We start from the raw sequence: 24,024 nt of genomic DNA on the forward strand, positions 1-24,024 counted from the left end.
TATCTAAAAAAAAGAAAAAATTATAATATTTTTCATTTATATCAGATAAAAAATTCTATTATAAAATATATAAAAGAATTTGTTAATGTTGTAACTGACTTCACACGCCGGTTAGAGAGAGGATGACTTTTTTGATTTGCTGCCGGTGGATCATTTAAGTTTTTTATTTTATAAATATAAGAAGGACTCAAATAGAAACTGACTATTTCACTTAAAAGTAACCCACCACCTCTCAAAATATAAGAATAAGAATAAGAACATATTTATCCCGAAGGAAATTGTTGTGCCAGAGTTACAAGTAAAACATAACAATAATAAATAATAGTAGAAAATTGTATAAACAGTCAAAAAAAAAAGAAAAATAAACAAATAAACTATAAAGTGTCCAAGTAACAAGTCAAGGCTATAAAGTGTCTTAAGGTCTTAAGTACCAGGTGCAATATAAGATTATATTCAATAAGAATATAGGAGTGCAATAGAAATATTCCGTTGCATGTAGAAACGTCATTTTCTCTGCATTTTAATTTTGTTTGTTTTGTTTCAACATAGCATAAATGCAAAAAAAAAAAAAAAAAAAAAAAAAAAAAAATTAAATTAAATAACCTTACATGCCGTGTTCATTCATTTTAAATTCCGAACCCCCGGGTTCAGAGGACGGAGCGTCGCTATCGGAGAAGGGACGTACCGGTCGGGGTGGGGAAGGGCGCTCTCATTTGTATGCGCGGAGCGCGGGGAGCTAGCTAGCTTGGCTCGGCCACAGGTGCTGTTTTCCATCGAGCTGGCTCGACGTCGGATGACTGATTCCTTTGTGCTGCGTTTTCATCCCGCGGGGAGAAGCGATGCGGCTCCGGCCTTCCCCTCCACCCCCGGCCAAACTTTACAACCTGATTATAGCTTTTGTCTCAAAAAGTTTGAGAAGATATATTATCATTGTAAAAACCTCCCCTCCGAAAAAATAGCCCGGCCGCGCGGTGATATCGCTTACGCTTTATTTTTCTCGGCTTCCAAAGAAAACATAGCTCTCAGCAATAAGGTTAACTTTTATTTAAAAAAAAAAACAAAAAAAAACTTTGCGAACGAAACGGGGTGGAATCGTCGGAAAAGTTGTGGGATAAATGACGTGCTAACAGGAATAGCCGTGAATGATAAGCTAACGCCGAATTGTAAGCGCTAACGAACGACTTCCGGCGATTATTTCAGATTCAGTTCGATTAAATTGATTAAAATCTTAATCGCGCTTGTCGTGCCAAGCCGGTTTCTCCACGTGCACGTCACATTCGCGACGACTTCAGAGAAAAGGGCGGCGAACGAAGCGAGTCCGCAAACCCAGTCGGCGGGAAAAACAACCTTATATGAGTCCGTCCTTCCAGCGGCGGTACAATCCCGGCATTGTGCGCTCGCAGCCGGGCTCTTAGTGTGAAACAGCTGGACAGATTAGACGGTAAGAGGTTGGCAAGAGGAGAGTGATTTTATTTTATTCGTTTCTTTTTTTCCTTTCCAGGAACAAGGCCGTTTCCTCGAGCATTCGCACAGAACGGGGACTCGGACCTCGGTTCCCAAAACCAATGTTAGCTTCTTTTCTGAGGCGGTTTGAGACGTAGGTTCCATGTTTTGCAGACCGCAGACCTTTGTGGGTGCTGGTTGGCTGGCAGAACATGAATATTACTAAGCTAACGGCTAACGGGGTTCATCACATGGCGAAGAAAATGAAAATGCTTCCAGTGTCTTTATGCAGTTCCACAGGGTTGCTTGATGATTGGTGGAACTCGTTAGTACCGGCTAGCTGGCAGAACATGGACTTAAGGAAGCTAACGGCTAACGGGGCTCGTCATACGGCGAAGAAAATGAAAACACCTCCATCCATCTGACAGTCCATGTCAGAACTCCAAGAACTATTTTAGCTCCTCGTCCGAGGCAGGGTCTTTATACAGTTCCAAAGGGTTGCTTGATGATTGGTGGAACTCGTTAGCCACCCCCATTACCAGATACTTCATGTGGACCATGGAGTGGAACCAGAGCAGCCACTGGTTAGCATGTAGAACATCAACATTCTGGGCAAAAGAAGTGCGGAATTCGCTATGGGTACCGGTTAGCTGGCAGAACATGAGCGTTAGTAAGCTAACAGCTAACGGGGATCTTCACAGGGCAGGGCAGTGCAAGGAGAAGATACACTTCCACCATCTGATATACCGTCGTTGATGAGCAGCTTCCACCTCCATGCTGTCCATATCTTCTTCTTCTTCTTCTTCAGCGGTTTGTTTTTGAGTGTGGAATAGATTCGCTTTGCAAACCGCAGACCTTTGTGGGTACTGGTTGGCTAGCAGATCATTAACATTTTGGCTAACAGCTAACGGGGTTCATCACACGTTGAAGCAGTGATTGGTTAAAGCCTCGTAAGCCACGCCCAATACCAGATACTTCTTGCGGACCATGGAGTGGACTACTGCGGTCACTCGGTAGCATGTGTTCCACTGGGAAAAATAAGTGCAGCGCTCGCTAATGGCTAACAGCGGTCTTCACACGGCAGACAAACATCTCCCACCATCTGATAGTCCACGGTTATTATTCCCCAAACGTTGTTGCAGCTTCTACCTCCGTCTTGTCCGTGTCGCCTTCCTCTTTTTCTTCTTCGGCGGTTTGTTTCGGAGCTTAAGGTACACATCTCGGACGCTTGCGTCCCAGAGGTACCTACCCCGTGACAACGCAAAGCTAAAAGGTTCGTTCCTGGAACCAAATACTTGGAAGTGTTCTTGGAGTGCTCTTGTTCTGTTTGGGCACAAGAGGCACTCGGCGAGGGCGGGCAAAATGCCGGTTCGGGTTAAAATAAAACAAAAAAAAAACATCAGGTGTCGGGACTCAAAGCAGATTTCAAGATTTCCCGCAGCAAAAGCTTCAAATGTCGCTTTCTCCCGGCCCGCCCCGAACAGCTGACCCTCTCACACCAGCATCCCCCGATGTTGAGTTTTCGCGGAATCGGCATGGTGCCGGAATTAAAGAAGAAGAATCGTCCGAAAAAAAAATCCGAGCGCCCGCTTCCGTTTTCCGTCATTCCCGACCAGTCAAGTCCGATTCCCTTGTTCCGCAGGTGAAGAACGGAAGCATCTACTACATGCACGACAGCACCGAGACCACCGAGGACCGCTTCACCATCTCCGCCTCGGCTTACGAGATCGAACGCCGAAGCCTCCCCATCACCATCTCGGTCGCCGTCATCGCCGTCAACGACGAGCCGCCGCAGCTGACGCGCAACACGGGACTGGAGGTAACGCCTTTATTTCTTTTTTTTTTTTCTTTCGTTTTTACTTTTCGGCGATGAAAAGCGACGACGAGGGGAAATTCTTCTCAAACTTTAAATTGTGAACTCTTTAGTAGCTGTTTGCTTTATTTCCAGCGGCTAAACTGATTGGAATTGGAGGTGACCACAGGCATGTGTTATAGAAGGAACACACACTTTCTATTTTAAGAGTTTAAAACATCAAAAGCACAGAAGAGGAACGATAATGACGTTCTTTCACCAAGAATTCGGCGATTGTTTGACGCCAAAGTCGTTGATTAGAAGTAAAAAACATTGATTCAGAAGAAATAACATGAGTTGAATCCGATTTCATTTCAGTTTCCATGACATACATTTTTATTCTTATTTAATTTTTCTGAACAGGCCAACTCGGTATCATGTAAATTGAAAATTTAAATCGAAATTACATTTTTTGGCATTTTATTTCAGCGATTTTACGATCATATAAATATACCGACATTATTTAGTATGTAATCATCCATACAAAATTAAACAAAAGGAAAAAAAAAATCTTAAATTTAATATTGATTGAAAATATTCAACGAGAAAAAATAGCAAAACGGGCGCCTAAAATACCCAGGTCTGATAAAGACATACAACAATTCATTCATTCATTCACAAATCAGACATGTAACCGTTCACCCTCTCATTTGCCTCGGAGACCAGCAACAATTCACATATATTTATTCAACCTCTCATTCACGCGAGTATAATTGACGACGTCTTTTATTTTTCCGCACTATAAGGCGCACCGAAAAGCCTTTCATTCTCTCAAAAACCGACAGCGCGCCTTATAATCCAATGCGCCTTATATATGGATCGATATCATGGGTATGAGCTAGCGGTACGTACGCTACCGTATTCTGAATGCGCTAACTTGTTTTCGTAGTGAACGCAGTCGTCAGAACGTTGGTTTGCATTCTATTAATGAAGTTGGACTGACTTATCTGACTGTTTTGTTTACGTTCCCTTTAGCGCAGCTGCATCTAGTGCAGGTGCCCGATACGTTTATCGCCATCTACCGATCGATCGCAAAGGTAGCGTGGGTCGATCGCATGGCGTTAAAACGTAAACGTCTCGTCCTCACTGAGAAATTTGTCACTCGACTGACCTTTTCTGACACAGGCGTTACTGCGCTTGTGCACATAACGGCTAGCAAGCTAGCGAGTTAGCCTCCAATTTATGACGCCTAAAGTATTTCCCCAAAAAAAGGGAAATGTGGAGCGTCATTTTCAGACCGTTCATAAAAACGACGACGCCGACTCCCCTCCGAAAAGTGAGGCGAGGAGGAGAAAGGTCAGGAGTGGCCATTTTTCTCCCAGCTAACTTCACCTATGCTGCTGACTCCATTCAAGTCATCAGAATAATTTACCAAAATATTTATTATATTTTATATTTATTTATTTTTATATTTATTACATAATTTATTTATATTTACCAAAAATATTTACCAAAAAAGTGCTGTGTTGTAGTGTGTCATGAGGGTTCATGCAGTTATGCAAGATCCACAAACATTTATTGTGTTAAGTATACTCAGTAGATACATCAATAAATATATATTCAGCATTTTTAGTGGAGGTAGATCATTTTCACATGGTCATTTGAAAAAGTAGCTCACAAGGTGAAAAAGTGTGGGCACCCCTGATCTAGTGGATGCATAACGCAACCCCAGCCATTACTGTAGTTTCTACTCTATGCGCCTTATAATGCAGCGCGCCTTATATGTGAAAAAAGTGTTATAATAGGCTATTCATTGAAGGTGCGCCTTATAGTGCGGAAAATACGGTTAAAACATTTTTTTAAATATTCGTCGACGGATTCGGCGAGTGAATCGTGATTTATAATCACGTATTTTTGCAAACCTCCTGGTTTCACTCCATCACCCGACACGATAAGAATCGCCTTGAGCGCCGCCTTGATCCGCTCGGGAATAATTGGCCGACCTCTCAGACCTTCTCTGCCGCTTCAATGACTGTCAAATATTCAAAAAAAAGACGCAAAAAGATCCCGGCGGATCGTTCCGGCGTCTTAAGGCCGACCTTGGAGTGGCTCTCCTGTAAAAACCTTCGAGGTTCAACCTTCGTCTCCAGAGCCGTTCAGTTCCTCCATTCCCAGCAGCCCTGCAAACCCCTCATCGGGACGACGTTCATGATGTATCTATTATACAAATGCAGAGCCAACGAACCTACGATTTGCACAATTTAGTTCAGATATTTATTTTTATGTATATATAGTTATACTTGTGTGTGTTCGTATATACCGTATATATGGTGTATATATCTACACTATATATACTAAAAATATAGTATATAGTGAAAAGATAGTGTATATATATATATATATATATATATATAGTGTGGAAATATAGTGTATATGTATTGTCAATATAGTGTATATATTGTAAAGTGTATATATAACGCATATATGTGTTATATATAAAACACATATATATGTACATATATATACATATATATTCTACATAAATATGATAGTATATACATTATATGATGTATATATATGCATATACACTATATATGGTATTTATGTACTATATATATATGATACACTATATATGGTATTTATATACTATACATATATGATACATGATAATAGTATATTGTGTATATTTATATCTCCATATATATGTACATATAAAATATATCCATATATGTACATATATACCATACATATATAATATAGTATATACACGATATACACCATTTTATGTATGTATAATATATATATGGTGTATATATACGGTATATATATATACATATATAATATGTTATTTATTGTATATTGTGTATACATATATCCCTATATATGTACATATAAAATATATCCATATATGTGCTTATATGCTATACATATATAATATAGTATATACACTATATATATATATACATATGCATAGTATATGTAATACACATTTATTGTGTTTTTCAGACGTTCTCTTGATTTTCTTAGCAGTATATTTATTATACAAATGCAGGGCGAGCATACCTACAATTTGCACAATTTTGTAAAGTTATTTATATATATATATATATATATATATTTATATATATGTAAGTTATTCCCTTATTTATTTATTTTTTTTATTCTATTACTCCTGTTCACAATTTTGATTCCTGATTCAAATGCTCGATTCAAATTAGTAATTACCCGAAGTCTAATCTCAACCCATTTCAACGTTTTCCCTCAAAACCGATTGCGTCCGTTCGCGATGGAAAAAAAAAAAAAAAAAAAAAGTTTTCTTTGAAGAATCACCGGAGTCGACTCGGCTCTGGAGAGCAGGCGGGCAATTGGAAAAAGCCAGAAGTAATCAGCTCACAGAACTGGAAACCGACTGTGTCATTCAGCCCTCCCTGCTCTGCCTGTGGCTCCCCGTCTCCATGGCAACCTGTATTTTTGGAAAAAACCAAGATGGTCGACGAGACCGCGGCTTTTCTGCGGGATCTCACACGGCGATACGTTCGCCGAGGCCCCGTTTCGTCAGACGAGGTGATTTTTTTTAGCTTTTTTTTAGCTTTTTTTTTTCTCTAGACCGGCGAACCGCCGACGTGTTTTCTCGCGCTCGTCGGTCGTTTCGGAGAAACCGGACGGTGAATGTTTTTTTTTTGGAAACTCGGACGGCGTCGGACATCCGGCCTCCCCTCGCCGCCGCATCCAAGTCGAGTCATCATAAGTCATCGGCCGGCAGCGAGTCCTTCACGACTGCCTCCGAAGTTAATATCACGCCGGCTTGTTCGGCTCGACGCTAAAAGCATCGATTGCTATATGAACCATTAATTTGTAAAAAAAAAAAAAAAAAAATTTTTAAAAAGCCATTTGCAGATTATTTGCCCCAGATTGCCCGGATTGGCTAGTAGGCTGATACCGCCATCTAGTGGACTTCTGTGCATCTGCAGGAGCTCCACCATGTGTCCTCCAGATGCCGCCGGACCTTCCATTCCAGCAGGGAGGCTACATCTTCTCCACTTGGGGTTTCTCAGCTTACAAAAAGTGAAATTCCATCACGGAAGAGCTGAAGTACAAGTCATCGGGAGTTAGAAGTGACCGCTAAACCAAATAGCATCTCAGAACAACATACATATGTGCATTCATTGGGTTCATTGCGGAGTTGGAGTGCGGTTAATAGGGTAGTGCTTGGTGAAGAGGTATGCTTTCAGCTGTTCCGACTTTTTTTGGGAGTTCCTTCCACCGCAGAGAAGAGCCGAGTCCGGAGTGATAGGGTGGACGGTCGCCCGGAGGTGGCAGATCGGAGGAGAAGGGAAGGGTTAGCGCTAGCTTAGCGCTAGGCTAGCACCAGGGTCTTGATCTTGGCCACAAGGAGCCAGTAAAGGCACATAAGAAGGGGAGTTGTGTGGGACAATTTGGGACGCTTGGACACCAGGCGGAGCGCCGCTTCCTGAAGAAGCTCCAGAGGTCTGATGGTCACCGGCAAGAAGGGAGTTGCAGTAGTCCAGTATCTGCACTGATAAACACATGCAGGAGCTTCGCCAAAGACACTGCGTGGTCCAGATGTGTGAATGAGAGGGTGAATCGTTGCATGCCTCTATATCGGGGGTCGGCAACCTCAAGATTGTTGTGATGTTGAAATATTAGAATATAATTATATTTTCACACTCGCGGAAGCCGGTAAACCCGCCAAGACGCCGTCAATTTGTCGAAACTTTAAACCAGAGGTAGGTAAATTATGAAAAGGCAATATATGCAGTGGTACCTTTATTTTAGACGTCAAAAAGTAACTGCAGTTCCCGATGTTTTCTTTTCCGTGGAAACCGGGTCCAAATGGCTCTCTGGATGTTAAAGGTTGCCAAACTCTGCTTTATATCATGTATGAATGAAAGAGGGAATGGTTGTTTCTATTTGACACGTGAATGAGAGGGTGAATGGTTGCATGTCTCTTATGATATAATATAACATAATAAAATATAATAGTACAGTAAATTGTTAGAGATGCAGGGAGAGAACATGCAAAAGTAATGTAGGAAATACATTTTGGGGGCGATGATTAGCACTTAGCACGGCTAGCACAGTGGTTAAGAAGGTCCCAGGAAGCCTTTCTGTGTGATCCAGAATAAAAACTACAAAAATCTGCTCTCATGATAATTCATAAATACTCAAATCGTCATAATTCATTCATTTTTGTTTCGCTTGTCCTGCACCAGGCGGCCGAAATATAGACATACGACCATTCACTCACTCATTCACACGTCGAATGGAGACGCTACCATTCACCCTCTCGCGGGTGGTGGAAACGACCTCGCTGTTTATGGAAAACAGCTCCTTCTGTACCGCGGCGGCTCGGCGCTTGGATTTCGGGGTATTTGCGCTGCGGGTTGATAAGATTAGCGCTGACTTTTTGGATTTTTCGCTCCGCGCACCCGGAACGAATCGCGGCCCGGACAAGGAAACCTGGGAACGCTCGATTAACTATGATAATCTTTTAAGGATGTTACCGCCGACGCCGAAACACGAGATTCCGGCGAGGTGACATTGAGGTGGCTCCCGAAGTTAGCATTTTAATAATCGTGTTTTCTGTCGCTTCTTGTCGGGGGATTGTTTTTCGCCCCCGTCGTTTCTTAATGATGAAGAATCGGCTGCAGCGACGCCGCTTCTGTCCTCCGCATATCACGGCGGGGCGACCGCAGGGACTACTATTTTCCGGAAGTTTTGCAAAAACTGTTTACGGTGCAGCTTCTGGTTGCTCTATTTTGTTCATCCCAGGTGGGAAATTGCTTTGGTCCCTTTTGCAAAAAAAAAAAAAAAAAAAAAAGAAATTAATATCCAGATGACTTTCCCTTTTTTTGCTAAACGGCGCTTTTAAAAGTCGCTTTTTAATCATGAATCAATATTTACTCGTATTTATCATGGACCGTGTGAACTTCCCTGTGGGCGGCAAGGTGAGCGCAGAGCTTAGCTAACCGGCTAACAGCTAGAAGGTCCCTGGTTGGAGTCCACCAGGGGTTCTTGCTATGTGGAGCCTCCATGTTCTCCCCGTGTCCTGCGAATGGTTGTATGTTTTTATATGACACGTGAATGAGAGGATGACTGGCTTAATATCGCTACATTGCTTGGATGAAGAAGTTGAAAAACCCTTTGCTAAAGCTAACGTTAGTGCGCGCTTAGCCGCGCAAAGCCGTCTTCTGCTTTTGTTTACTCGTCTAATAAATAAACACAAGCCGCTCCAAGGATTGCGTGTCCCCGAGGTTCACCGTGGAACCTTAAGGCCGGCGGTTTCTTCCTCTTCCCGGGCGTAGAATCGGCGTCTGGCTCAGTTCTGTCCACATCTGTTGCCACTTGACCGGCCCGTGTTTGTTTTCATACCGCATCGTATCGCTTTTGCCACCTTATAAGGCTCGCGTCCGGTCCGAGCCGGGCCCGGACGCTGGTTTGAGATCCTTTCCTTCCCACGCGATCGTCCGTCGGGACCGAACCCGACGCCGCGGCCGTCCCCGTCACGCTAACGTCGGGGGACTCCGTTGAACTCCTCGTCCCACGAGGTCAAACGGTCAGCGGACCCTCTTGTGCCTTTGCAGGCGCAGCTGCATTATGCTAAGCTATCCCTGCTGGAACCCTGGCAGGAACCGCACCAGATCCAGATGCTTCGGGCGTTATCGCAGCGGTCGCCGCCCGATCCGAGCGGCGGCGCGGCCTGTCTCCGCTCCACGCTAATAGTCCAGGGATAATCCCGGATTTTGACGGCGCGCTCGCTGCAGAACTTTTTTTTTTTTTTTTCCAGTTGGGCTGCCACCCAAATTTGCAGACGACCGGATCTCAGCGTGAAGCGAGGCTGCTCATTTAGATATTCCACAAAAAAAAAAAAAAGAAATCAAACATGTGACATTTGTCATGAAGTTTCCGGGATTCGAGCAGATCTGACGGCAAAACAAACTGAGGAACGTAATTAGATTTATTTCCTGTTTCAGCGCCGCTGATGCAAGGAATATTGTCTTCCTTTGCTTCCTGATATAATCTTATGAAGCTACTTAACCGTTCACTCTTTCATTTGCATGTAAAAAAAGAGACGACCGTTCATTCACTCACTCACACGTCCGGGCAATTTATGGTTTTCGATGAACGTCCTGCATGTTTTTTCCGAGTTGAAGCTTGCAGGAGCTTCACTGGAGACCTTACGTTGCCCAGATGTGTGAATGAGAGGGTGAATGGTTGGATGTCCTCAGATAACATGTAAATGAGAGGGTGAATGTGAGTGTGTCTATCGATGACATGTGAATGAGTGAGTGTATGGTTGGTTGTCTCTATATAAAGCGTGAATGAGAGGGTGAACGTCGAAAAACATGCAGGCGGCTCAACGGAGACCATAAACTGCCGGAACGGGTGAATGACTGAATGAATGATTGCATTCTTCGCTCTGTCATGTGAATGAGAGGGTGAATGTCCAAAAATATCGAGGAGGCGAATGAATGATGCATTATTTTTCATGATGTGTGAATGACAGGGTGAATGGTTGTATGTCCATCTATGACATGTGTGAATGAGAGGGTGAATGTTCATCAAAGACCATAAATTGCCCGGACGCGTGAATGAGTGAATGAATGGTTGCATGTCTCCATATCACGTGTGAATGAGAGGCTGAATGTCCCTAAACCTGCAAAAGGCTCATCGTGAGTGAAAGAGTGACTGACTGATGTGTGATAGATGAGGGTGCATGTACAAAAAACCTCCAGGAAGTTCCTCAAACACCATAAATTGTCCGGATGCGTGAATGAGGGAATGAATGGTTGTATGTCCCTATATGACATGTGAATGAGAGGCTGAATGCTACGATATTGAGTATGAATGAATAAATGAATGAATGAAGCCTGTTTGTGCTTCACACTGAAGGTCCAGAGTTCTTCCGCAGATCATGAGACGCGGAAAACGTCAATGAATCGACAACAAGACCCAGATAGCGGCTGAAAACGCGAAGTATCGATTACCAAACGCGTCTCCAAAGCCTCCACGTTTCCACCTTTATCCGAGGGTGAAGAGGCCCCTTCAGGATGGATGCGTCCTCCTTCCCCGCAGCCTGGCCCTTCCCCACGCCTTGATTCCACCTATTTAAGCCCGACTTCCCGGGGAGCCGGACCATTTCTTTCAATTAATGCTCCTCTCAGCCGTTCCGCCATTAGAAGTCAATTAAACCCCCCGGCCGACCGCGGAGGCGGCGCTCCATCTTCCCATAACAGGCCCGACCAGACCTGTGCTCTTTGCAGAATAAATACAGGCTTGTTTTTTTTTTGCAGCAGGATACCTTGCAATTAAAAAAAAAAAAAAAAAATGTCCGTCACGCAGGTCCTCGCCGGCGAGGAGGCCGACATCACGCCCGGCATGCTGAGAACCGAGGACGCCGACACGCCCGCCGTGGAGCTGGTTTACAACGTGGAGACGTTCACGAGCGGGATGGTGGCGCTGAAGGAGGAGCCCGAGGTGGCCGTTCTTAACTTCACGCAGGCGCAAATTAACAAGGGGGAGGTGATCTTCATCCACCAGGGTGAGGACGCCGGCATCTGGGCCTTCGGTATTGATCCTGATCGATCCTGATCGCCGTGATCGGGATGCAATGAGGCGAATATGTGATGATGTTCGAACCCGAGCTGCAAAACATGTATTTTTGATTATTTTCTTTTTTTAGTTCATTTATTCTATCATTCATTTTTACAATTCTACACTCCTTTTTCATCTTCTTTTGGTAACTGGACTTGTATGTCTTCACTCGAAGACGTTTCAGCCCTCATCCGAAAGGTTTCTTCAGTTCTAATGACCTGGGGGAGTTTCCAAATATAGAAAAGACAGCCAGGAAACAACAAAGACTCGATCAAGCTAGGTGGAAGGGGGTTGTTATGCTAATGCTATGCTAATGTGGGTGTCGTTCGTTGGATTACATTGATACACCGATTGGGACGACCACGCTTCGACTTGTACAGGAGTTAGAAAAGACAGCCAGGAAACAGGGAAGAGTCGATCAAGCTAGGTGTCAGGGGGTTGTTATGCTAATGCTATGCTAATGTGGGTGTAGTTCGTTTCATAACATTGATTCACCAATTGGGACGACCACGCTTCGACTTGTGCGGGAGTTAAACAAGACAGCCAGGAAACAACGAAGAGTCAGTCAAGCTAGGTGTAAGGGGGTTGGTGCTAATGCTATGCTAGAGCAGACGGCATCCTTCAGAAAAACCCAATGACAGCTTCAAAATGAAAGGATAAGACAGAAGCACTTCATGAATCAACACCAAGACGGATTTGGACACCCGGACCAGGACCTTCTGCACCCTCCGGGAAAGACTCACCACTAGAACTTTCACCTGAGCCTCAGTCCATGTGATCCAACAGCTTTCACCCCTTAGCTTAGCTTAATTTATCACGGTCCAATCCAGGTAATCCCACGAAGTAGCTCTTTTGTCCCCAACGAAGGACACCCCCTCCGTTAGCATCGCAACACCTAGCATCTGCAGATCAACTCTTCCGCTTCCACCTTGAGGTGAACTCATGGAAATTGTAGGGACGTATGTTTGGACCGGAGTAGAGATGGACAACTTTTAGTGTAGAAGAAGAAGATTTTTTTGGGTAGTTTCTGTTCCCTTGGGTAGACTAGCATACCCAAACTGTCCCAATTGGCAAGGCCAAAAATGCAGGTTCTATTTGTCCAAAGGGATGGCTTGTCTTTCTTCTTCTTTTTCCCTTCAGGTGTCGCCCTCGCAAATCCACCTTCTCCATCTAACCCTATTCTCTATATCCTCCTCTCTCACACCAACTACCTTCATATCCTCTCTCGCTACGTCCATCAATCTTCTCTTCGCTGATAGTCCTCTATCTCATAGTTCTTGTATGTCTCTAAGAAAGTGAATGGTTGTATGTCTCCACATGACATGTGAATAAGGGAGCGAACCTTGTATGCCTCTTTGACGTATAAATAAATGACTGAATGGCTGTATGTCTCTTAATATCATGATATTATCACTTTCTTGTCCACTTTTCCTTTCATTCTGGCTGATAGTCTTCTATCTCACACTTTTCTCCATCCATTCCAAACAGCTTGAACCGTTTTCTCTTTGACACTCTGGACTGTTGACCCTAAATAATAGCCACAATCTTCTCTTTGGTCTTCCTCCAATTCCGGCATCCGTCTTCCAGTGTATTTCCAACGACCCGACCATCTCAGTCTTGCTTCTCTGAACTTCTCTCCTTCTGATGGACTCATTCCTGATCCTCTCCATCCTCCCAAAGAGAACCTCGACATCTTCGTCCCTCCGATCAGCAGCTCTGCTTCCTGTCTTCTCCTCAATATCACTGTCTTTTCCACCTTTCCTTTCATTTTGGATGATTGTCTTCTATCATAGTATATTTGCTAGCATTATATAATTAAAAATGTTAAAACACAAGTGCGCCCACTGGAAGTCACCCGGAAGAATCTCATGCTTTGGGTTTGTTCAGCTTGGCACTTTGGCGCCCCCTTGTGGTCAAAGAGGGTACTGCAAGCACAACGTCGCTATAGAGGCCTTCTGCACAATTTGTTAAGAGCTTGATATAAATATATTTAAAATGATCCATTCAGTCATTCTTATATTTTTGTGTATTGATTTTTTTTTTTTTTTTTTTTTGTGATCTCTTCTTGACATTTCACTCCCAGGCGAGGAGTCCGGCGGCTTCAGTTTCACGGTGACAGACGGCGAGCACACGTCGCCGCTCTACCAATTTGTCGTCACAGCCAGACCTCTTACCATCACCATGGTAACACAGGAGGAGCTCATGGTGTTCCCAGGTACGATGTCAAAATCCCTCCAACTTTTAATAAACGGCGGCGTGGCTTGGCCTGGCCTGGCCTGGCGTGGCGACTTGTCAGCGGCGAGTTTCTTGTCCTTATTTAAGATTTGAACACGTCGTTAAATCTAGACGGGTTCTTATTTATTTGAAATAATAACAAGGACGGTCATCAGTAGAGAAATTCATGAAGGTCTGCACTATGAGATAAATATATAGAAAAAAAAAGCATGTAAATGAATGTGTGAATTAAAGTTATTATATATAATAATATTTAATATAATAAGAAGAAGAAGAAGAAAAAGAAGAAGAAGGAGAGAAGAGGAAGAACAATAAAGAACAACATTAATAATAATAACAATGAAATGAAAAAATGGGAAGAAAAATGAAAACAATAAAAACAACAATAATAATTAAACAAAATTAAATAATAATAACTATGTGTGTAATCATATACATGTAGTTGTAAATACACATGTATATACATAACATATATTTTTACATTAATTTTGTTTTTAGTTATTAATTTTGATCTTTACTGTTCTTTTTATCTTTTTTTTCACTATTTTCTTCTTTTTATTTTATTTTTATCTAGAGTTCTATTTAGATTCTTCCCCACTTGAGTCTGTAGCAGGAGCTTCTTTCAACAAAAAGCAATTTCCCCCCTGGGGGATCAATAAAGTATAAAAGAAAGAAGAATACATTTCATCTAAGGGCGCTTTAACTGTCAATCAAAGACACAAAATACAGATTTAAAACTAACGATAAAATAAAGAAAAATAAAAGTACCAAAGTAGTAAAACAATAGAAAGTGAACGGAAAAGTACTATCATCATGCCTGAGTTCCTTTTTTTCTTTTTAATAATTGTTCCCAATTTAATTTAATTGAATTTAATCTAATTTAATTGAATTTAATCTAATTTAATTGAATTTATTTTATTTTATTTTATTTTATTTCACTTAATATTTGCATCTCCTCACCCATATGTCAAGGAGCTAGCAGGCTTTATTTTAGGGGTGCATGCTGCAGGGGGGCGCAGCCATTTGTTAGCATAGCCGTCAAAAAATACAGGAATTATGGCAAAAATTTAGAGCTAAAGATTCATGGGCAAAAATGAAATACGCCGTCATTGACAATTTAAATAAAATATAGCGAAGTGGGTTGTGAGTTTATTTGACCTCTTATCTATCCACCGTCGCCAAGGTTATTCGGACTCGATATTTTCATGCATAAACAGGCGATAACCCGCCGAAGTCCGGATGAACCGTCGCTTTAGGAGAAATTTTTTCTCAAAAAGGCGTTTTTTTTTTTCCCTCACAGGAACGCGGCAGCCGATCACGAACGCCAATCTGCGAGCCGAGACCAACGAGGACGGAAACGAGATCAGCTACTCCCTCATCCACCCGCCGCGTTTGGGGAGGCTAATCCTGGCTAGCGATCGAAACCAGTACGAAGAAATTACCCGCTTCTCCCAAACCCAGGTATAATTATTTTATCATTTTAAAAATTTTTTTCGCAAATTTCTGGAAGAGACATGTTCTCCTGTTGTGGCTCATTTCTTTGGGAAAAAAAAAAAAAAATACTAAGTCGCGTACGGATGGGAACTTTCAATTTTTTTGAGAGCTTTTTTTTTTTTTTTTTTTCCATTAATCCCCGTATTAAAAGAGCAACCGGAGTTCAACGATTGCGCTTTCTTTTTAATCCTCCCAACTTTCAAGTTTGATGTTTCTATTTTAGGAAGTGTCAAAGTCATCTGTTGCATTAAAAAAAAAAAAAAAAGACAGACTTATGAGGAGACACAATGGCGGTTTACGGCATTAAGAGCGGTTAATCCTCTCCTCGCCATATGGCGTGGCTGCACCCGCCATTCTTTCCTATTAAATCGTCTGAATGATCCTACATCCTGCTTTTGACTTCTCCATCGCTTCCATTCATAAGAAAATCATTGGTTTAATGGGAATTTAAACACACTTTCTCATTCATTCATTCATTCATTCATGTAGGGACTTGCAAACATTCACATGCAGCCATTCGCTCACTCATTCACAAGTCACAAAGGGACGTGCAATAACTCACCCTCTCATTCACGTGTCAAATAGAGACGTACAAATATTCATCCTCTCATTCATGCATCATATAGAGACATACAAATATTCGCCCTTGCGTTCATATGTGATCAAGAACTACGTAACATTCACCCTCTTATTCAGTCGCCGGATAGGGCAGCATTCACTCACTCATTCACACAACATATAGAACCATTCACTCATTTAGAAGTCATATATGATATACATACCAAAACGCATCCTCTGACGCACCCATTCATTCACTCATCATTTAGAGACGCACAGATATTCACCCTCTCACTCATATATCACAGAGAAGTGTGCACAATTCACCCATTCATGCGGCATATAGGTGCCCGTAAGATGCTACCATTCACCCTGTCATTCATACATCATAGAGGGACATGCAACCATTCACTCATTCATAAGTCAATTAAATACAAAGTTCATCCTCTTACTCACTCATCATTTAAAGAGATAAGACTATTCACCCTTGACATGCAACCATTCACTCATTCATTCATATGTCATATAGAGACATGCAACCATTCACTTATTCATAAGTTATAGAGACATGTAAAGATTTGCCCGCTCAATCATTCATCATATAAGGACATACATCATTCACCCTGTCATTCATGTATCATATAGAGACATGCAAAAATTCACCCTCTCACTCACATGTTATAATAAACGGCATGCAACCATTCATTCACTCATTCACCGGTCACACCGAGACATGTTATAATCCACTCTCTCATTCACATGTCGTGAAGAAATATGCACCTATTCACCCTCTCATTCATACATCATATGGAGACGTGTGATGTTTCACCCATTCACCCTCTCACACACACCATCAAGAAGCACACAACCATTCACTCATTCATAAGTCATATAGAGACATGCAACCATTCACTCATTCATTCATAAGACATATAGAAACATGCAACAATTCATTCATTCATTCATAAGTCTTATGGAGACATGCAGCCATTCACTCATTCATGAGTCACATAGAAACATGCAACAATTCCTTTATTCACTCATTCATTCATAAGTCATAAAGAAACATGCAACAATTCATTCATTCATTCATTCATCCATGCATAAGACATATAGAGACATGCAACCATTCACTCATTCACAAGTCATATAGAAACATGCAACTATTCATTCATTCATCCATTCATAAGACATATAGAGACATGCAACCATTCACTCATTCATAAGTTATATAGAGACATGCAACCATTCACTCATTCATAAGACATATAGAGACATGCAACCATTCACTCATTCATGAGTCATGTAGACGTATGAAGATTCACCTTTCACTCGTTCATCATGAAAGGAGATACAACCATTCATCCATTCATACACTCGTCGTATACAGACACACAAAAATTCACCCTCTCACTCTTATATCACAGAAAATGTTACACCAACATTCACTCATTCAGAAGTCATTCACCCTTTCATTCACACATCTGGTCCACATAGTGTCTTGATGAATGAATGAATGAATGATCGATTACATTTAACAAAGATTTTTTAAAACATCATTACTTGAAAAATTGATTGACCTCCGTTTATTGATGGAGATATTTGATCAATAATAGCACTTGAGCTTTTGATTGTTTTTTACTTTTAAATGTTATACAAACATACATATACATATATATATATATTTTTTAATATAATATTTTAATATAATATAATATTTTATTCTCGTTTCATTCACTCATTCCTTATGGTTGAAAAATGTGTTAAATAAATGTACTTATTGAAGATTCAGGAACTAGAAAAATTATAGATGAATATGAAATATGTATAAAAATTAAGATATATTCTATAAAAAATATATAATATAAGAAGAATAATAATATGAAATATGTAGAAACGATCACTATCAATGAAGGGTTCATGGAAATGATGGATAAGAGCAAATAGAAAAATTTAATAATGGAAAATATGTCAATTTAATGTTGAAGATTTAGGAATTGGAACAATAATAGATGAATATGAATTCATCTATTCATTAAAAATAAATGTATATTTTATACAATATATATTATAGATATGATGTAGAATATGTAATAAATATATATATATAATTAAAGAATAATATAAAATATTTATAAAATATCCCTATGAGTGAGGGGAATATGGAAGAGCGAATGGAAACGTAAACAGAAATACATCCTATTCAAGCAGGTGCAATGCTAAGCTAAAACACAAAAAGTTGCTCCCGTAGCCTGACCACGTCGTCCTTCTCGCACAGCTGGAATCGGGCGCCATCTTCTACGAGCACCAGATGCCCGAGGAGCCGTTCTGGGTGGTGAGGGACTCGGTGGAGCTCATCCTGTCGTCCCGACCGGCGCCGGACGTCCGGCACGTCCTTCCCATCACCGTCTCCTACTACGCTACGCACAGCAACATTTCCTCGCAGCTGTGGAGGAACAAGGGTAAACGCCCACGCAAGACATACCATTTGTTCGCTACGAACGTAAAAGGACAGCGGGCCACTCGAAGTTGGGGTGCGACATTCAGAAGAAGCCGGTTTTTGCGCGGGAACTCAGGTTGCGTCCACGTAGCCTACGCCCTTCCTGCTAATGCTAATCGTCACAAATTCACAAAAGCTGAGATTTTCCGGAGCTGCTGGCTCCTGTCGTACCATTTCAGGGTCACCCGTTAGCCGCTTTCACACTGTATCGCACTTCCTAGACCGTTTTCAGGAAGTGGACCGCCTCTTGCCGGCGGGGAAACCAGGGACCTCAGCTCCGAGAACCTCTGTAGCTTCCTCGCCCGAGGCGGGGTCCTCTTACAGTTCCACAGGAACTATTTGATGCAGGTTCCGGGTGATCTGTGGAACTCGTATGCCACGGCCATTACCAGATACTTCTTGTGGACCACGGAGTGGAACTACCATGGGCACGGGGTAGCATACATCAACATTTTGGGCAACATAAGAGCAGAGTTAGCTAACGGCTAACAGGGATCTTCACTTCCTCTTTTTCCTCTACTTCTTCTTCTTCTTCTTCTTTGTCGGTTTGTTTTTGAGTGCAGCGCTTCAAGTGTAAGTTTGCACTTGCTTGGTGGAGTGGATACATTTTGCAGACCGCAGAACTTTGTGGGTACTGGTTGGCCATTAGAACATGAACATTTTGGCTGGAATAAGTACGGAGTTAGCTAACGGCTAACAGGGATCTTCACTTCCTCTTCCTCTTCTTCTTCTTCTTCTTCTTCTTCTTCTTCTTCTGCTCTTCCTCCTCCTCCTTCTTCTTCTACTTCTTCTTCTTCTTCTTCTTCTTTGTCGGTTTGTTTTTGAGTGCAGCGCTTCAAGTGTAAGTTTGCACTTGCTTGGTGGAGTAGATACATTTTGCAGACCGCAGAACTTCGTGGGTACTGGTTGGCCATTAGAACATGAACATTTTGGCTGGAATAAGTCCGGAGTTAGCTAACGGCTAACAGGGCTCTTCACAAGACGAGGCAGTGCAAGAAGATGAAAACATTTCCACCCGTCTGACAGTCCATGTCAGAAGTCCAAGAATCAATTTAGCTCCTCGTCCGAGGCGGGATCTTTTTACGGTTCCTGCTTGACGTAGATTCTCGGTGATCCGTGGAACTCGTAAGCCACGGACATTACCGGATACTTCTTGCGGACCATGGAGTGGCACGACTGCAGTCGCTGGGTGATGTGGAACATCAACATTCTGGGCAAAATAAGTGCAGAGTTAGCAAAAGGCTAACAGGGTTCTTCCACAAGGCAAAGCAGTGCAGGGAGAAGTCTTCCTCTTCTTCTTCTTCTGCGGTTTGACTTTAAGTGAGGAGCTTCAGGTGCATGTTTGTGCCATGTTTGGAAGGAAACCCCGACTGCCATCGCGTCTGAGCGGCGCTTGATTGACGGGGCACTCTGAAGGTTAAAATATGCGTTTCCTGGAGATTTCTGGGATGGTAATTTCACCAACCGTCAATCAAAAACCACATAACCCCACACCCGATACCCTCGGTGGACTAAATCCTCAACATGGGAACTCTTTTGGAATTTGGCAAACGGTATGGTTTTCTTCCGCGGCCTCTGCGGGACGGTCTGAAGGCCTCTCTTCTTGGTAAATCCCAGGGCCCCCTTCGCTCCGTCCGTCTCGCGGCTTGATTAAAAAGTAGCGTCGAGCCAAAAACGGGACGCTGAAACTCCTTGACAGCTTAATGGACCGATGTTTAAAGTCCCCCCCCCTTGTTTTCCACTCAGGTCTGGAAGTTGTTCAGGGCCAGAGGAAAGCCATTGACAACTCCGTCCTGGACGCGTCGAATCTCCTGGCGAGCGTCCCCGAGGCCGACAGGAGCGGAGTGGACGTGATCTTCGAGATCCAGAGTTTCCCGAACCACGGGCGGGTCACCCTGGGGGGTCAGGACCTCCCCCGCGACGCCCCGTTCTTCCGGCAGGAGCATCTGGTCCGGGGGGAACTGGAGTACCTCCACGACGACTCCGGGGACTCCTTGGACAGCGTTTCTTTCAAGGCCCGACTCGGGCCGAAAGGGGACGGCGCCGCCTCCCCTTCCAACTCCGTAGTCCTGAACGAGATCTTCAACATTTCCGTCAAACGAAGGGGCTCGGACGCCCCCGAGCTGGTCACCATCGACACCCTGCTGGAGGTTCTCCAGGGTTCCCTCACCACTTTGACCCAGAAGCACCTCAACACCCAGGATGAAGACAGCCCTCCGGACGAGGTGCACTTCAAGGTGACCAAAGCTCCCGGGAACGGGCGGCTGGTGGACCTGCAGACCAGGGCGCCCGTCTCGGAGTTCACGCAAGAGATGGTCAACCGCGGGCAGGTGGGCTTCCAAAGCGACGGCAGCCTCGCCGACGGCTTCGTGGAGTTCGTGGTGTCGGACGGGGAGCGCGAAACGGAGCCGCACACCCTGCACATCGGAGTGCTCGCCCGCAAGCTGTTCCTGGACCAAACCCCGGAGATCAAGGTGAAGCAGGGCGACGACGAAACCCTGGTGACCGAGGAGATGCTGAAAGCTCGTACGGGCGGTCCCGTGGAGGAAGACGTGCTGTACAAGATCACGAGCGTCCCCAAGTACGCCGCCGTCATGGTGGACCGCCAGCCCACGTCGGCCTTCACCCAGAAGCAGATCAAGGAAGGCAGAGTGAGCGTCCGCTTCGTGAAGTCCACCTCGCCGCGGGACAGCGTGGCCTTCGTGGCTCGAAGCCGCGCCGCCAACGTGTCGTCGGTTCTCAACATCGCCGTCCAACCCCTCGCCGACATCGCCCGGAACCCCCTCCTGCCGCAAGGCTCCCTGGTGCGACTCGACCGGAAGCTTCTGGACGCCACGCCCCTGGCCAACAAGACCAGAACGTCCCCCACCTTCACCGTCATCCAGCAGCCGAGGGGGGCCAGGTTCGTCCGGTCCGGAGGCTCCGGCGCCGGTCAGCCGGTGGACTCCTTCAGTCAGAGGGAGCTGGACGAGGGTCTGGTCGCGGTGGAGATCCCGAGAAGCTCCGAAGGCGCCGCGTCCCAAGACGAGGCTCGCTTCCTGCTCAAAGCGCACGGGGTACCTCCGGCGGAATGCGTGCTTTCCTTCAAGACGGCGCCCTATAACGCCTCCGGGGTTTACCCCGCCACCCTGCTGAGGGTCCCCGCGGACACGTCCAAGGACGCCAACGAAATCCCCGGCGTGGCGGGGTCGCCTCGCGCCACTCCCGCTAACCCCCGCCGGGGAGGCGACTGGGCGCAAGGGGAAGCGTCCACCACCGCCTCCGCGGACGCCGACTCCCGGAAGAACCCGGTGGTAACCCGACGCGGCAACCTCTGGTCCATCCTCATCCCCATCCTGGTGATCCTCATCCTCCTCCTCCTGGCCGCCGTCTTGGCGTACTACCTGATCCGCAAGAACAAGACGGGCAAGCACAACGTCCAGACGGCCGCCTCCAAACCCAAAAACGGCGAGGTGGCCAGCGCCGAGACCTTCCGGAAAACCGACCCGGCCAACAGCATCCCCATGTCCAACATGGAGTCCAAAGAGGCGGACCCGGAGTTGTTGCAGAGTTGTCGGACGACGAATCCGGCGTTGAAAAAGAACCAGTACTGGGTCTGAAACCGGCGAAACGGGACGCAGGGAGAGGCGACCCTCGAGTTTCCCCGTCATTCCTCTCAGTATCAAAGACCTCTTGCCACGGCAGTTCAATTCGTCCGTTTTTTAATTTTTCGTTTTCTCCGACGCCATCGGTCACTTCACCGCCCATCTCGACGTTACCGTGGACAGATTCTCAGGCGACAAAAACACTGAATTGGCAAAGAAAGAGGCAGTTTCTTATCTCGGAAAAGCTATTTATTTTTAGTCTCTTTTTCCATTCCTCTTCGTCGTCGTCGACGAATTAAAAAGACATGAACATGCTTTTTGTGTTTGCAAAAAAAAAAAAAAAAAAAAAAAAAAAAACGTTTTGATACCCGAAGGCCAATATTATCCATTCGAGTTCGACTTTAGCTTTTGTTTCGACAGAAGAGATCAAAAAAATGTAAATAAATGATGGATTAAATATATACTGTGCTGCAGAGTAGATGACAAACTGCCTGTTTTTTGTCAATGTTTTATAAATATATATATATATTTTTGTCCTCAGGGCTAAATTCAGTTTGATGTCATCACACTAATATGTCGGTAGTTTTGTTTTTTAGAGAACGCCCGGTTCGATTGAATTTAGCTCCCCTTCCCCTCCCGATTTTCGCGAATATCCACTGGACACGAAATGGATTTTCGCCGTTCCGGCGAGGAGGAAGGAAGCGTCACTTCGAAGCTACTTTTTTTTGTTTTTTGTTTTTTTTTTTAAGCATTCCATACGTAAGCTGAATATAGAGAGAGTCTTATACTGAAAATTCCTGATTTCTCCTTGTTTTTAGCTCCTTAGGCTTTGTTTTGTATGTCGAAAAAGGATGGGAAAAAAAAAAATCGGGACCAACTCCCGCCCCCCCGCGGCCCATCTGGTGGTTGGATGTCGAAACGAAGGCGGAAAGTGTTGGGCGACAGGAAGAAACTCAATAAATCTTTCTGAGAAGGGCTCGTATGTCTGTCTGTCAATCGCCCGTTCGCTCATTCATTCACGCGCCGTTCGATCTCTTACCCGCGTCCGGATTTGCGATGAACTTGAAGACGTTTAAAGGAGCGTTTGTTTCAAATCTTCTTCTTTTCCCTTCAGGGATGTCAGCAAATCAACCGTCTCCATCTAACCCTATTCTCTGTATCCTCCTCTTTCACACCTTCTCACTTTCTCCATAAAACTTCTTTTTGGTCGTCCTCTAGACCTCCTGCCTGGCAGCTCCGCCTTCAGCAACCTTCTTCGGATCTTCACCAGGGTTTAGACACAGGAGCGTTCATGTCCAAACCATTTCGGTCATCACTTTGTCTCGGTCATACATGTCCTGCACCCCTGTGACAAATCATTCTTTTCCTTTGGTCTTTTCCCTTCAGGGGTCTCCACCTTCTCTATCTCACCCTGTTCTCTGGATCCTCCTCTCTCACACCAACCACCTTCATATCCTCTCTCGCTACGTCCATAAATCTTCTCTTTGGTCTTCCTCTAGACCTCCTGCCTGGCAGCTCCACCTTCAGCAACCTTCTACCAAGATCTTCACATTGGTTTGGACATGAACAGAAAGGGTGTTCATATCCAAACCGTTGTCTTGGTTGTACATGTCCTGCACCCCTGTGACAATTCTTCTTTTCCTTTGGGCTTTTCCCTTCAAGGGTCTCCACAGCAAATCAACCCGATCCTCCTCTCTCACACCAACTCACTTCACATCATCTTCTCTTTGGTCTTCCTCTAGACCTCCAATTCCCCAATTCCAGCATCCATCTATCAATATATTCACTATCTGGCTTCTCTG

The 24,024-nt window shown here is 44.1% G+C and overlaps 1 protein-coding gene across 1 annotated transcript in view; it reads left to right on the top strand.

The window, feature by feature from the left end:
- The window catches only part of cspg4 (chondroitin sulfate proteoglycan 4), a 98,186-nt gene extending 74,559 nt beyond the window's left edge, over positions 1–23,627 (top strand). The window contains exons 6-11 of the mRNA XM_086149073.1: positions 3,086–3,262; positions 11,600–11,798; positions 13,935–14,066; positions 15,387–15,547; positions 18,417–18,600; positions 20,385–23,627. Coding sequence (XP_086005199.1) covers positions 3,086–3,262; positions 11,600–11,798; positions 13,935–14,066; positions 15,387–15,547; positions 18,417–18,600; positions 20,385–22,237 — 2,706 coding nt within the window. The 3' untranslated portion in view covers positions 22,238–23,627. The remainder of the gene's footprint in view (positions 1–3,085; positions 3,263–11,599; positions 11,799–13,934; positions 14,067–15,386; positions 15,548–18,416; positions 18,601–20,384) is intronic.
- Positions 23,628–24,024: the final 397 nt, after the last annotated feature.

The sequence above is a fragment of the Fistularia commersonii genome, chromosome 7 (genome assembly GCF_037954325.1).
Source record: "Fistularia commersonii isolate RoL2024-O1a breed Wild chromosome 7, RoL_Fcom_v1.0, whole genome shotgun sequence".
NCBI classification, from domain to species: Eukaryota; Metazoa; Chordata; class Actinopteri; order Syngnathiformes; family Fistulariidae; genus Fistularia; species Fistularia commersonii.